At 42.2% G+C, this 15019-nt stretch overlaps 1 protein-coding gene across 1 annotated transcript in view; it reads right to left on the bottom strand.

Moving 5' to 3' along the window:
- The window catches only part of plekhh2 (pleckstrin homology domain containing, family H (with MyTH4 domain) member 2), a 57523-nt gene that overhangs the window by 25118 nt on the left and 17386 nt on the right, over positions 1 to 15019 (bottom strand). The window contains exons 3-8 of the mRNA XM_007255793.3: positions 6007 to 6069; positions 5711 to 5860; positions 4450 to 4533; positions 4298 to 4379; positions 4050 to 4190; positions 294 to 1072 (exon numbers count right to left, since the gene is read on the bottom strand). Of these exons, the coding sequence (XP_007255855.3) occupies positions 294 to 1072; positions 4050 to 4190; positions 4298 to 4379; positions 4450 to 4533; positions 5711 to 5860; positions 6007 to 6069 (1299 nt within the window). The remainder of the gene's footprint in view (positions 1 to 293; positions 1073 to 4049; positions 4191 to 4297; positions 4380 to 4449; positions 4534 to 5710; positions 5861 to 6006; positions 6070 to 15019) is intronic.

Raw genomic sequence — 15019 nt, 5'->3', positions numbered from 1 at the left:
CTGAATTACTAGTGTTCTTTTTGTGCTGTATTTTTTGTACACTGCACTACATAAAAAAAATAAATAATACGTTTTCACATCAAATTTTCTATTTTTGCATTTAGCCTCAAGCGGTCAAAAAATGTAATTAATAATTGTTACACTGACCGCTGATGGAAATGATAAAATACAAAGTCTGAGTGAGTGAGTAGGTATAGAAACAAGAAAATGGTCTTAATTTTATGGCTGGTCTGTCTGTGCATTTGTTTAGTTTTGTTTTGCCAAACAATTTTTGCAAGAGCACTCAAACACACCCAGGATGGAAACCTGTGCAGTGGAGGGGTGGGTGGCTTGTTTCCTGGCACTGGAACATCGGATGTCTTCTGCTCGTCTGCTGGAGCTTCAGATGTTTCTTCGCTAGTTTCCATCTCCTGATCCTGGTCCAGGTCAGTCTCCTGGGGCTTCAGTGGGCGGAGCATGCTGATAGCGTTACGGCTTCTCCCATGGGCCACTTCACTGCACATCTGGGGCTGGCTCAGGTGCTTCTTGGCCAGCGCCAGGCTAACGTTAAAGGAGTTCTGGGTGCGTAGGCGGGGCTGCTTGGGGGAGGCAGGTGTGTCCTGGGGGTCCTGTGAGGGTGTAGGCCGTTTTGGGGTGAGAGCGGTGGTCAGGATGGGAGTGAGGGAGTTGGCTTCGCTGGAGGAGGAGGAAGAATTGAGGCACTGTAACTGGAAACGCTTGTTCAGGTCATCGGAGCACACGTCTTCAGAGTTGGCCTTGCCGTGGCTGTTGAGCTTGGCTGGCGTGTCCACTCCCGGGAGGCAGAGGGTGGGGCACTCTGCTCGCTGCATGTCATCATCAAATAGCGAGCTGCTGTCATCTGAGGCAGTCAGGTAAGCTTCACTGGTGGGGCGGCTGAGTTCCAGACCACTGTAAGCACCTACTTCTCCTTCAGAGGCAGCGCTGGACAGGACGGAGGAGACACCACGAGACAGAGCGTCACCTGTAGACTCACAGTCCCTCTCTTCTTCCAATTCTGTTCTACAGCTGGAACCCGGAGTCTTGTCCTCTGGTGCTGGTTTAATGTCACAGTCTGAAAATGGAAAATACAGAAAATTAGGATTACTTTTTTTTACATTATAAACAATGAAATACAAGGCACATGCATATACTTTATACAGTGGCTGGCAAACATATTCATACCCCCCAAACTTTTTTATATATAGTCTCTTTGCAACCATAAAGTTAAATGTACTTTTTTTTTTTTTTTAGAGATTTTAGTGATAAACCAACACAAGGTAACACGGTAGTCTTTTGTGGTATGTTTCTACCAGCTTTGCACATTCTTTTTTGCTCAATAGCTCAAACTGGCAAGCAATGAGCAGCAATTATCTTGCTACATATGCTTAATCGGATTTACATTTGATTTGATCTAAACTATTCCACTGTAGCTTTAGCTGTATGTTTAGGGTCATTGTCTTGCTGGAAGGCGAATCTTCCTCCCAGTCTCAAGTCTTTTGCAGCCTCCAACAAGTTTTCTTGCAGGATTGTCCTGTATTATATCCTGTATTCTGACCAGCTTCCCTGTCCCTGCTGAAGAAAAGCATCCCCACAGCATGATGCTACCACCACCATGTTTCACAGTCTCATCTTTTCTCATGTCTCATCTGACCACAGCACTTTCTTCCACATGTTTTCTGGGTCCCTCCATGGCTTGTGGCAATGGCAATTTGTGGATTGACCACTTATAGTCATGTGGAGAGATTCTCCCCCCTGAGCTGTGCATTTCTGCAGCTCCTCCAGAGTGACCAGGGGCCTCTTGCCTACTTTTTATGACCAGTACTTTCCTTGCTTGATCTTTTAGTTTGGGTGGACGGCCATGTCTTGATACAGTGCTCTTTGGAATGCTCGAAGCTTGGGATATGTTTTTATATCCTAACCCTGCATTAAACTTCTCCACAACTTTTTCTCTGACCTGTCTGGTGAGTTCCTCTGTGTTCATGATGCTGTTTGTTCACTAGAGGCCTTCACAAAACAAATGTAATTATACCGAGACTAAATCACACACAGCTGAACTCCATTAACTATTTACATGTAAGTGACTTCTGAAGGGAACTGATTGCATTGGATTTTATTTCGGGATTTCAGAGTAAAGAGGGCTGAATACTTTTGCACAAAAAGGTTTTTACCTTTTAAGTTTTTGAAACTGTTAAAAATGGTAAGCTATCTTGTCTAAAATGCAAAAAAAAATCTTTTTTTATATATTTCTATTCACTGTAACAAATATAAACTTTTACATACCACTGCATATTTATAGTAAGCAGTGTTGGGCACGTTACTTTGAAAAAGTAATTAGTTATAGTTACTCGTTACTTCTCCAAAAAAGTAACTGAGTTACTAACGGAGTTACTCCACTATAAAAGTAATTAGTTACCAGTAAAAGTAACTATCGCGTTACTTTTTATTATTCGCCCGTCAAAAAAAGGAAATCAATTATGCATTTACTATTATTATTAGAAAAATAACAAAAAATAACAAACGAAAATAAACCCAAAATGTTGACAAAAATATAATCTAACGAATTTCAAAAAAATAAAACGAAATTCTCCACACAACCAAAGAAAATTACTAAAACTTGTAATACTGAAAAAAGCGGAAAAACGCGTCTGGGGATGAAATTTAACAAACCAAGCCACACTCAAAAGAAATATGTATATATATAAAACAAAATAATGGACAAAAACAACAATTTAATGCCCGTTAAAATGGTATTAATATAACAGCTTCACCAAAAGAGAATAGAGCTTAGATCGTGCCCAAAAAATCCGACCCAGCCGGAGCCCGTGCACATTCTGCCCAAGCCCGAACCATAAACTGTCATTATGAGCCTGACCCGATCCGCCCCATAAACTGTCTGTTTTCGGGCTGATTGAATGAGCGAAATATAATCAGAATTATGTTAATTAAAACTGTAACATAGAAGCATAGAACTATTATTTAATTTAAATGATTTTTAAGAACAGCTACACACAATGCTGCAAGTCAAACGCGGAGGCGTTCACGTGCGCCCAGAGCTACGTGATTACAGTTTTCATTTTTATTATAGTTTAATTTTATTTTGTTTTTATTTTTTCTGTTCATTTTAGGGTGGGCTTGCTAGCGCGAGCGCTTTACACAAGAACTAACGGACCACGAGTGCCGCGCGCTCGGCACAACAACTCCCGCTGTACAACTCCGCTGTACAACAGCGCTTATAAATAAATTAAACACAAAAATGAGGGTATTCTATCAGTTATTTCAGTTCGTTTTAGTTAGTTTTATAAACACAAAATACAGTTCGAGATAGTTATGTTTTTCCTTTTAATTACCGTTTTTATTAGATTCAGTTAACACAAATGTTTTTCACTTTCAATTTTCGCTATTTCGTTCGCTTTAGTGAACAATAATAATTGGTTACTTAGCAACATTGTGATTATCACACCAGAGCTTTATATAAAATAAAAATAGGAGCCTGATTTCGGGTCGGTCCTCAGGTCAGGTGGGATTCGGGCAGAGAATCTAAGCTCTAAAATAGAAAGCAGCAGCACCACAAAAACCGGAGCAGCTAAAAAGAGCTTAACGTCCTTAATTCGGAACTTGGGTTGTCCACGGCAATCACTGAATTGATTAGAGCACGCAAATCGTCACAATTGTGCCTCACTTCACCACGCCAAACCACAGGCACAGCGGCCAGAAGCTCAAGTTCACCGGACAGAGGAGGGGTTAACCAGGGCAAAGCGAAATAAAAAAAAAAAGTTCATAGAGCTGCTAAAGTAACGTGCAGTAACGGGGTGTCGGAAATGGTAACGGCGTTATAGTTACAGTCATAGTAATTAGTTAGATTACTCGTTACTGAAAAAAGTAACGGCGTTAGTAACGCCGTTAGTTTTAACGCCGTTACTCCCAACACTGATAGTAAGTGAGAAATTGTTTAGATTGGATTTTCTTTTACTACTTTAAGATTATATACGTAATCTCTCTGAGTAGTAGACAGATTTCTGCAGCAGTTCGTGTCTGAAAAGCGCAAGTACCGTTGTCGCTCCTCTGAGCAGATACTGGACCCGTCAGCACCTGAAGGCTCTTCCCTCGAACCTGGAAGCAGCCAAAGGTCAGGCTACTGAGCCGCTGGGCCTCTCCAGGTTTGGTGTTGGATCCAGCAGACTGTTCTAGACCTAATACAAACATAATATATACAGAAGTCAGAGATAAGCTAAGGCAGTTATAAAACTAATAACTTTTACATGTTTTTTGAAGTCCATGTGGTTTTACATAATTTTACCTTGAATTTGTCTTTTCAGTTCCAGTAGCTGAGCTTCCTGCTCCTGATTCTGTTCCCTCAGGGAGGCATTTTCTGCTTCAAACTAAATCCACAAGGAAATCAGTTAATATAGAGGTATACAGGCACACACACACACACAGACACACACAGACCTCTTTCAGCTTCCGCATCACCCACTCCTTGATCTTGGCCGCTTTCTCCTCTACAGTCTTGGCGTCTTGGATTCGGCTCTGTTTCTGTAGGAGTGAGGGAGTATTAGGCCTCTGGGAAACCACATCCATGAACATTCACTTTCTAAAGCTGAACAAATATGTCGGATTTGCCAGAGTCTTACTAAACAAATACTGAAGAGATAGGTCTCGAAAAACATGCCAGCAAAAGAACCAGGGGATAAATTCACAAAAGTGTCTTCTTAGAATTTTATTTAACTTTCTATTTAAGAAAACAAGTTTAAGGGTAAATTGTAATTTTTATATATTTAATATTTTTAATATATTTATATATTATTTAAATATATATTGAAGTTTATGTGTTTTAACAAATGTTTTTTAACCTCAGTATAGCCTCACATTTGTCCAGACTATACTGTTGGATTTAAGTGGTGTCAGGAATTGGAATTTACCATTTGTACCTCTCTTACATTTCACGACTGGACTTGTTGCACAGGTGGCATCCTAATACAGTACCACGCTGGAAATCACTGATCTCCTGAGAGCGACCTATTCTTTCATTAATGTGTGTAGAAGCAGTCTGCATGCTTAGGTGCTTGGTTTTCTACATGTGGCTATGGAAGTGATCGGAACTAGAGTTCAATGATTTGGATGTGTCAGGATATGCGGAAGGGAGACGAGGAGGTGCATGTAAATGCAAATAATCTTTTAATAACAATAAATAAACCAAAATGAACACAAAACACAATAAATTAACTGACAAGACTAGCAACAAAATGAGAAATGAACTGGGCCATAAAACAAGGAACGAGCAACCAAGACAGACGAAGAAATGCACAAGAACTGAAAATCACACACTGAAACAAAGGGACTATATACACACACAGAAGTGGAACAGGAAACAAGAAACACCTGGGGAGAAGTAACAAGGGGGCAGAGCTACAAATGACACAAATGACACCAAAGACTAAGGCGTAGACAAGGGAGGAGACACAATGAAAACACAAGGCCACGTGCTAAAAAGCACATGTGTAAAAAAAAATATATGAGAATATGAGGACGAAAATGTGACAGGATGGGTGAATGAATACTTTTAGCAACATAGTGTACCTCTCCATATAGGCCTACATATAATAAGAAATGTTTCAGAGAGCAAATTTTCAAAAAAAGAGTTTTGTGTTTCTGAATATATAAGAATGTAAACATTTCTGCCTGATCTCTTTTGATTGGGTAAAGTACTGACCTGTTCCTCCAGCTGTTGCTCCAGAGCAGCAATGAGCTCGTCTTTCTCCTGCAGAGCGGCCTGCAGGTCCTGACACCGTCTGAACAGCCTCAGCTCAGAGTCCCCGGACTGCACATCTGCAGCCTTCAGGCGCTCCTCCATCCACTGCACCTGTAATACACACATATAACACATGAAAAGGTGGACCTGTACTGCATATACTGTATATATTTTGTACATAAGTACTGTGTGGCATGGACAAATAAACAATGTAATCAGATTCAAGAGGCATACAAAGACACTGTGTAAGTTTTTACCTGCTGATTCGCCTCATGAGCTCGTCGCTCTGCCTCCAACACCTGAGACTCCAAGTGCTGCATCTGCAACAAAATAACAATTAAATAAATTAATTAATAAAATTTGGGCACCCTTGCATTTTTGGCATCTGAACAAGCTTCCATACACAGCCTCTGGCTCATACTGAACATAGCAAAAGTGCCTTTATAAATCACGTTTTTCAAAACACTCCAGACCATGCAAATCTTAGAATTCCTTTATAAAACAACACCGAGACAGTGAGACAATAACATGACTTCCAGCCGTCTCACAGAGCCTGAATCCTGTTGACTCGCCCTGTGAACATCTGTGTTGTTCATTCCAGACAAGGAATGAACATTAGATGGCATTTCTTTTTATCTGGGTAAAATGAGAAAACTTCATCATCTGCTATTCGAGTGGTCCTTCAAGCTCTTCCTGAGCTGAGCCGAGCTGTGTACGGCAGCCTGGAAACCACTATTCTCAACCCTGATCCATTTTATTTTGTGTTATGGGGGGGATATGGGAGTCAACAGTTATTTCCATGCTATTATTATGTGCTCACTGAACAGAGCTTTATTATTTAACCAAAAATACAAAGCAATCCCTATCCAATTATTGGCAATGTAATGTATAAAAAATAAAGCAAAGACAAAAAGACAACTAGCTTATGATGAGAAGATGGGTGGAGATAAATACAGGGCAATGCTGAAATAAAACCTGTTGGAGGCTGCAAAAGACTTGAGACTGTAAAGGAGATTCACCTTCCAGCAAGACAATGACCTTGAACATATAGCCAGAGCTACAGTGGAATTATTAAGATCAATGATTGTTTTGATCATATTTAAATAGTTTGCAAAGATAAAAAAAATCATTTAATGCCTTGATCAAGCTTCTGTCATCATAATCGGTTAATTTTGCATGCATGTGCAAACTGAGCTAACCAAAATAAAGTTACCATGAATCACATGGGCAGGGGAATCTTATTACTGAGCTAAAATCCAAATCCTAGGCCTTAACTCAGAGTATGCCTTTTACATGACCATCCGAATTATCACACATCTGCAGAAATCCAATTATGATTATTGAGGGAATATAAACCCAAAAACACAGACTTACATTATAATGAAGGAGAGTTTTAAGTTTTAATATCACAAACAGCTTGAATATCACACTGATGTTCCACTGATCTGCAATAAACAGAATAACATCACTAAAATGCAATAATTGTTTATTAAAAACATAAACTGGACTATATGCAATAATTTTCACTAGAGCGCAATAATAATGTGCAATACCTCTCCAATTGGACTCTTTAAATTCTTTTTTTGTATTTTTTTTGTATTGTATTTTTTTCTTTTCTCTGTTACTTGTGTTTATTTCCTGTTTACTTTGTTATGTTGCTGCTGGAATCTTAATTTCCTCCCAAAGAATTAATAAAGATCTGTCTGTCTGTCTATCTATCTATCTATCTATCTATCTATCTATCTATCTATCTATCTATCTATCTATCTATCTATCTATCTAAATGCACCATGTAACTTTAGAAAAGCAGACAGGAAAACAAGTTAAAGGTGCATAAAATCCTACTAATGTACTCTAACCTGTCAGTTCACATAATTATTTTACTGTAGATAACGATTCTTTATCTCTTTTCTTGCAAAATGCATGTGAAAAGTGTGTCCTTTGGGGAGGCTTAAAGTGCAAATTCCACTTTCCGACTGTAGGAGGAGCCCATGAGCAAGACATTACTATACACTTATAATGCTGTTATAAATCCTCAAACTTACTCACTCACTCATACACTTACTTATACACTCATTCACACACACACGCTCACTCACTCACAAATACTTCACACATTCCTTGGCTCAAAATTGCGGAAAACTATCAGAGACAAGTGCTTTTGATGGCAGAGGTCTGACACAGTTTAGAGGTCAAGAGAGCATGAGCTGTGGTCGTAGAACACACCGAGCTTTTGTCACTGTCCCTTGAGAGAGTCTAGCTTCCCACACAAGCTTCTGATGGCCATCATTACACACTGTCTGAAGTTGACCACTACAGTGATGCTTCTTTAACATCTGTCTGGAACAGATGCTATCGGATTTTCCATTTCAAAGAATCCCTTAAATAATTACAAAGCTTTTAACTGCAGCACACTTTACAGTAAGTGAGACTGACATCTAAACTAATCAGGGTGCTCACTAAACAAAAGTAGCAAGAATTTCTCATTTTTAAGAAAACAGATCTTGTGAACAAATCTGAAAACAAAGCTTTTCTTCTAGAATTCTGCTGGACATCCCCAGTCATTCAATCACCAGCTTGACAACATGATTCCATTAAACAGATCTGCTCAGCTCTGATAAAAAAAAAGACCTTTTTAACATTTCTATGTTTACTAAGGCAGAAGCATGAATAGCAGGTTTAATTTCTGGTCGTGTTCTTATCAATAGCTTAGGCTACTGCCTGTTTCTAAATAAATACACTACTAATTCACCAATAACACACATCAAGATTAACAACTCCAATTGCGCCGACTTGTAGATGCGGAGCGGAGCGCCGTGTAGACGTGGAGTGGAGCGTCGTGTAGATGCAGAGCGCCGTATAGATGCGGAACGCCGTGTAGGTGCGGAGCGTAGCGCAGTGTAGATGCGAAGCACCGTGGAGAAGCGGAGCGCCGTGTAGATGCGGAGCGGAGCGTCGTGTAGATGTGGAGCACCGTGCAGATGCAGAGTGGAGCGCCGAGGAGAAGCGGAGCGCCGTGTATATGCGGAGCACCGTGTAGGTGCGGAGCGTAGCGCCGTATAGATGCGGAGTGCAGTGTATATGTGGAGCGCTGAGGAGAAGCGGAGCGCTGTGTAGATGCGGAGCGCTGTGGAGAAGCGGAGGTTTGTGTAGATGCGGAGTGTAGCGCCGTGTAGATGCGGAGTGCAGTGTATATGTGGAACACCGAGGAGAAGCGGAGCGCCATGTATAAGCGGAGCACCGTGTAGGTGCGGAGCGTAGCGCCGTATAGATGCGGAGTGCAGTGTATATGTGGAGCGCCGTGTACATGCGGAGTGCCGAGGAGAAGCGGAGCGCCGCGTATATGCAGAGCGCCGTTTACATGTGGAGCGCCGTGTAAGTGCGCAGCGTAGTGCCGTGTAGATGAGGAGCGCCGTGTAGATGCGGAGTGCCGAGGAGAAGCGGAGCGCCATGTATATGCGGAGCACCGTGTAGGTGCGGAGCGTAGCGCCGTGTAGATGCGGAGTGCAGTGTATATGTGGAGTGCCGAGGAGAAGCGGAGCGCCATGTATATGCGGAGCACCGTGTAGGTGCGGAGCGCAGCTCCGTATATATGCGGAGTGCAGTGTATATGTGGAAAGCCGAGGAGAAGCGGAGCGCCGTGTATATGCGGAGCACCGTGTAGGTGCGGAGCGTAGCGCCGTATAGATGCGGAGTGCAGTGTATATGTGGAGCGCTGAGGAGAAGCGGAGCGCTGTGTAGATGCGGAGCGCTGTGGAGAAGCGGAGGTTTGTGTAGATGCGGAGTGTAGCGCCGTGTAGATGCGGAGTGCAGTGTATATGTGGAGCGCCGAGGAGAAGCGGAGCGCCGTGTATAAGCGGAGCACCGTGTAGGTGCGGAGCGTAGCGGCGTGTGGATTCGTAGCGCCGTATAGATGCGAAGCACCGTGGGGAACAGAGCGCCGTGTAGATGCGGAGTGCCGTGTATATGTGGAGCGCCGAGGAGAAGCGGAGCGCCATGTATATGCGGAGCGTCATGTAGGCGCGGAGTGTATCGGCGTATAGATGTGGAGCGCCGTGTAGATGCAGAGTGTCGTGTATATGTGGAACGCCGAGGAGAAGCGGAGCGCCATGTATAAGCGGAGCACCGTGTAGGTGCGGAGCGTAGCGCCGTATAGATGCGGAGTGCAGTGTATATGTGGAGCGCCGTGTACATGCGGAGTGCCGAGGAGAAGCGGAGCGCCGCGTATATGCAGAGCGCCGTTTACATGTGGAGCGCCGTGTAAGTGCGCAGCGTAGTGCCGTGTAGATGAGGAGCGCCGTGTAGATGCGGAGTGCCGAGGAGAAGCGGAGCGCCATGTATATGCGGAGCACCGTGTAGGTGCGGAGCGTAGCGCCGTGTAGATGCGGAGTGCAGTGTATATGTGGAGTGCCGAGGAGAAGCGGAGCGCCATGTATATGCGGAGCACCGTGTAGGTGCGGAGCGCAGCTCCGTATATATGCGGAGTGCAGTGTATATGTGGAAAGCCGAGGAGAAGCGGAGCGCCGTGTATATGTGGAGCGTCGTGTAGGCGCAGAGCGTAGCGCCGTATAGATGCGGAGTGCAGTGTATATGTGGAACGCCGAGGAGAAGCGCAGCGCCGTGTATATGTGGAGCGTCTTGTAGGTGCGGAGCGTAGCGCCGTATACATGCGGAGTGCAGTGTATATGTGGAACGCCGAGGAGAAGCGGAGCGCCGTGTATATGCGGAGCGCCGTGTAGGTGCGGAGCGGAGCGGCGTGTAGGTGCGGAGCGTAGCGCCGTGTAGATGCGGAGTGCCGTGTAGATGCGGAGTGCCGTGTATATGTGGAGCGCCGAGGAGAAGCGGAGCGCCGTGTAGGTGCGGAGCACCGTGTAGGTGCGGAGCGTAGCGCCGTATAGATGCGGAGTGCAGTGTATATGTGGAGCGCTGAGGAGAAGCGGAGCGCTGTGTAGATGCGGAGCGCTGTGGAGAAGCGGAGGTTTGTGTAGATGCGGAGTGTAGCGCCGTGTAGATGCGGAGTGCAGTGTATATGTGGAGCGCCGAGGAGAAGCGGAGCGCCGTGTATAAGCGGAGCACCGTGTAGGTGCGGAGCGTAGCGGCGTGTAGATGCGTAGCGCCGTATAGATGCGAAGCACCGTGGGGAACAGAGCGCCGTGTAGATGCGGAGTGCCGTGTATATGTGGAGCGCCGAGGAGAAGCGGAGCGCCATGTATATGCGGAGCGTCATGTAGGCGCGGAGTGTATCGGCGTATAGATGTGGAGCGCCGTGTAGATGCAGAGTGTCGTGTATATGTGGAACGCCGAGGAGAAGCGGAGCGCCATGTATAAGCGGAGCACCGTGTAGGTGCGGAGCGTAGCGCCGTATAGATGCGGAGTGCAGTGTATATGTGGAGCGCCGTGTACATGCGGAGTGCATGGTGCGGAGCGGAGCGGCGTGTAGGTGCGGAGCGTAGCGCCGTGTAGATGCGGAGTGCCGTGTAGATGCGGAGTGCCGTGTATATGTGGAGCGCCGAGGAGAAGCGGAGCGCCGTTTATATGCGGAGCACCGTGTAGGTGCGAAGCGTAGCGCCGTGTAGATGTGGAGCAGAGCAGCGTGTAGATGCGGAGCGGAGTGTCATGTAGATGTGGAGCGGCGTGTACATGCGGAGTGCTGTGTAGGTGCGGAGCGGGGCGCCGTGTAGATGCGAAGCGCCGTGTAGATGCGGAGCATGTAGATGCCAGTATATCTCACATTTCTGAACATTTCCCACCTCAACATTTGCCATGAGATGATCAATGTTATTCACATCAGCATTTAGTGGTTTTAATGTTATGGCTGAACCATGTGGTTCTGGCACTCAAGATAATTGTTCGTTGTTTTAGATAATAATTTACATAAGCTATTAGTTGTCTTGAATAACGTTTCTGGAAGAGTGTACATTAGTATAGCGTATGAAAGAGAGAAGCCCAGATTGAGTTTATGAATGGCTACAGATGTGCCAGCAGTGATTCACACATATTTCCATTGTGAACTTCTCTAAAGTTTATTGGATGTTAATGCTCTTTAGCATGTGTAGTGAAAGCCAGGGTTTTCATAACATCTTATTAAATTCAACAAAGCCTCGATTTATCCTCTCTGCTGTAGCAGTGACAACTTCTAAGGGCAGTAACTAGTGGTTAAATAAAAAAATCACAATAGAATTCTGTGATCAATCATAATTAATCACCCTTTTTTTCTTAAGACTAAGCTTTTGATAATGGGTATTTAAATGTGAATAAATTAAATTAGTGTTATAAAGACTTATATTTATATTATTTGTGCTTTTAAACAATAACTGTATTAATTACAGCAATATTCTGGGTCTAAATCATGGATAAAAACATGATTGCATGTTTTTAAATGCTGATATTTAACTGTATGTATTTTTGGGACAAAAATAATGGGGTAGTGTGATTATACACCTGGCAGACTAGATACTTTATTTTTACTGTATTATAATATTTTAGGGCAGTTTTAATGCTTTTTTAAACTAGAATATTGCAATGTGCTAATGAGTTACTGAATTTAACTAAGAGCTTTAGAGGAGAAAATAAGTAATAGTGTAGCTCCATATTCCACACCTTCAACAGCTTGAAAAGAGGAAACGTGCCATCAGCTGTGTGTGTGTGTGTCCATGTGACAGAGAGAGAGAGAAAAAGAAAGAGAGAGCATAAACTTCAGCATAAATAAAGGGTTATCTACCTTCAGAACTCGACAGTAAGTCTTAAAAATATTACAGCATCAGTTTTCAGACTAACTGCATGCACTAATGTGTTAATGTTAAAGACAGCCCTAGTAGTAACATACAAATCTAAACAGAAACAGTAATTCAGCCAACTTCTGTCTCTAAATCTATTTAACTAATAATAAAAATCTATTTTTGAGTGTTAGTGCTGGAAGAATACAGCACTGTATTGTGTATTACAGATTATACAGCTCAATTTTGGGAATCCAGGAACAGGAAGCACACAAATATATACAGGTCACAATGAGCTGGAACACACACACACTTCACTTCCAGGGAACAGTTTTCCAGTTTCCAGCGAGCAAGTTCACGGACAAATGAGAATGAGCCGTGGGCCTCGATGTACAGATATAGAAGCAGTCGGTACAGCAGGGTAATAACAGACTGCACTGAGTCCAGATGTAGACGAACACAACAGCACTCAACTGGCTACTGGCCACTTTACCCACAGCTAATGACAGGAATCAAAAACATATATTACGACTCTCATTGCCTGAAAAGGCCATTATACTACTCTCAACCACTTAAACATAAGACAACCAAAGTTCAGCTAAACTTATCTTTAAAGTCATATATGACAAATTCAGCTGTAAGCATTACAAGTGTGCAGTTACGATTCTGCCACACCCATCTGAATCCAGACTAAACTGGTGGAACATGGACCCCAGTTTGGTTGTACACAGCAGATGTGAGACTAAAGTGGGCTCTAATGAGGTGCATTTCTGTTTTTTCCACTCTTGGCCTGGCACACTGTATGTAGAGTGGCACACACTCTATGTAACTCTTAACCTTTAATAAACCAGCTTATACTGGGGTCAAATCTTGTTATATTTTTTTATTGACTCAGTCCACATGCTTCTTTTACTTCAGCTTGTCAACAAATGGTATGTGTAAAGCTGTCTATTATAGAACATCCTCATAGCATTACACAATCACTGTCCAATGAAAAACAAACATCTCCATTTTTGTCGATTTTTAGTTTAATTCATAATTTGAACAGACAAACTGTCTCTTTAAACTGTGTCCTAAATTTATTGATGAATAGACCAATATAAATTCTTCAAAATGTCCTGAAATAAAATCTTTTTACATTGACTTTCATTGCAAGTTAAGAAGGTTTTATTTCTCTCTGTTTTGAAGATACTCCTGTTTCATTGGACAGTGATGATATGCAGTTGTAAATTATGTAACAGTGAATTACACACTGTAGCTCCTATGAAAGGACATGAGCAAAAAAAAAAAAAAAATCTGCATTAAAATAAAAATTACTGTTGGGCCTAATACAGTGAATAAATAGAAATAATTAGTGATTTCAATTACATTGTTTTTAAAGGATCCGAATCGGGTGAAAAAGATTGAAAATATAAATGTTATGCTACTAATCCAACAAGCTACATTTCAAACCATCCTTTACTTTTAACCAAGCTTCATTTTTCTCTAAACTGTCAATACACACTTTCCAATGTGGAATATGCCAAAATAAATAAATAATAATATGTATATTTCCTCCATTAAAGCTCTGTTAGACTCAGCAACTCAACAAATTACAATATTAAATTTTTAAAGCAATAAAACTACTCAGAGATATTATAAAAAAAAACAGACTCTAGTCTATATCTTGTCTGCCAGGCCTAAACCACACAACATTATTATTACTCTCTTTCCAATTTTATCCCTTTCTTCTTCCTATTTTCTTCCTTCCAAAAATACAGGTAACTACAAGCATTTAAAAATATGAATCATGATCCTAATTATGATTAATCACAGAAATTATTTTGTGTGACATTTTTAGTTTTTTTTTTAATTAGGAAAAGATACATACAGTTTACTTATTTTGTGATAAAAATGGTAAGTTTTGATTACATTTAAATAATATCTAAAAATCATTTAAAAAAACGTATGGGACAACCTATAGGATGGGTTTTTTCTCTTCTTTTTTTAACAACATTGCCAAAGTATCAGACTGGGACTTGGTATCGGCAGATACTCAAAATCAAATGACTTGGACGCAGGAGCCAAAAGATGTGATAAGGACATGCCTATAAATCATAAATATGTAAGAGTAAGAAAACAGTAAGAGTAAGAGTAAGAATAAGAGGAGAAAGAAATTTCTTCATTGTAATGTTAGATAATGTTCTTGGAACATCTGCATTGGAAACAAATCACAGGAAATAAAAGTCTGTATTGCCCAGATGTTCAGATTTTATTGTGATTTTATTGTGACAATGTGCAAATTAAATAAAATCTTCAAAAAACTATCAAAGCACACTCCACACCCCCATCACTGAAGCACAAATGAAATCAGCTCGCTGTAAAACAAACAACAACAAACTCAGAGTCTAAACTTATATGCCAAGCTTTCCACTCCACATCTCTTTAAACCACCGCCGCCTCTGCCCCACCTCTCCGGCCTCATGCAGGCCTGACTTCAGCCGGTCTCTCCATTCCTGACATTCCAAGCCGGGCTGTGTGCGGCTTGTCCTGATGGAGCCCCGCTCGGTTGGGC

This window comes from Astyanax mexicanus, chromosome 7, assembly GCF_023375975.1.
Source record: "Astyanax mexicanus isolate ESR-SI-001 chromosome 7, AstMex3_surface, whole genome shotgun sequence".
Taxonomy (NCBI): domain Eukaryota; kingdom Metazoa; phylum Chordata; class Actinopteri; order Characiformes; family Acestrorhamphidae; genus Astyanax; species Astyanax mexicanus.
The sequence above is the reverse complement of the archived record's forward strand: the minus strand, read 5'-3'. Positions and strand labels throughout refer to the sequence as shown.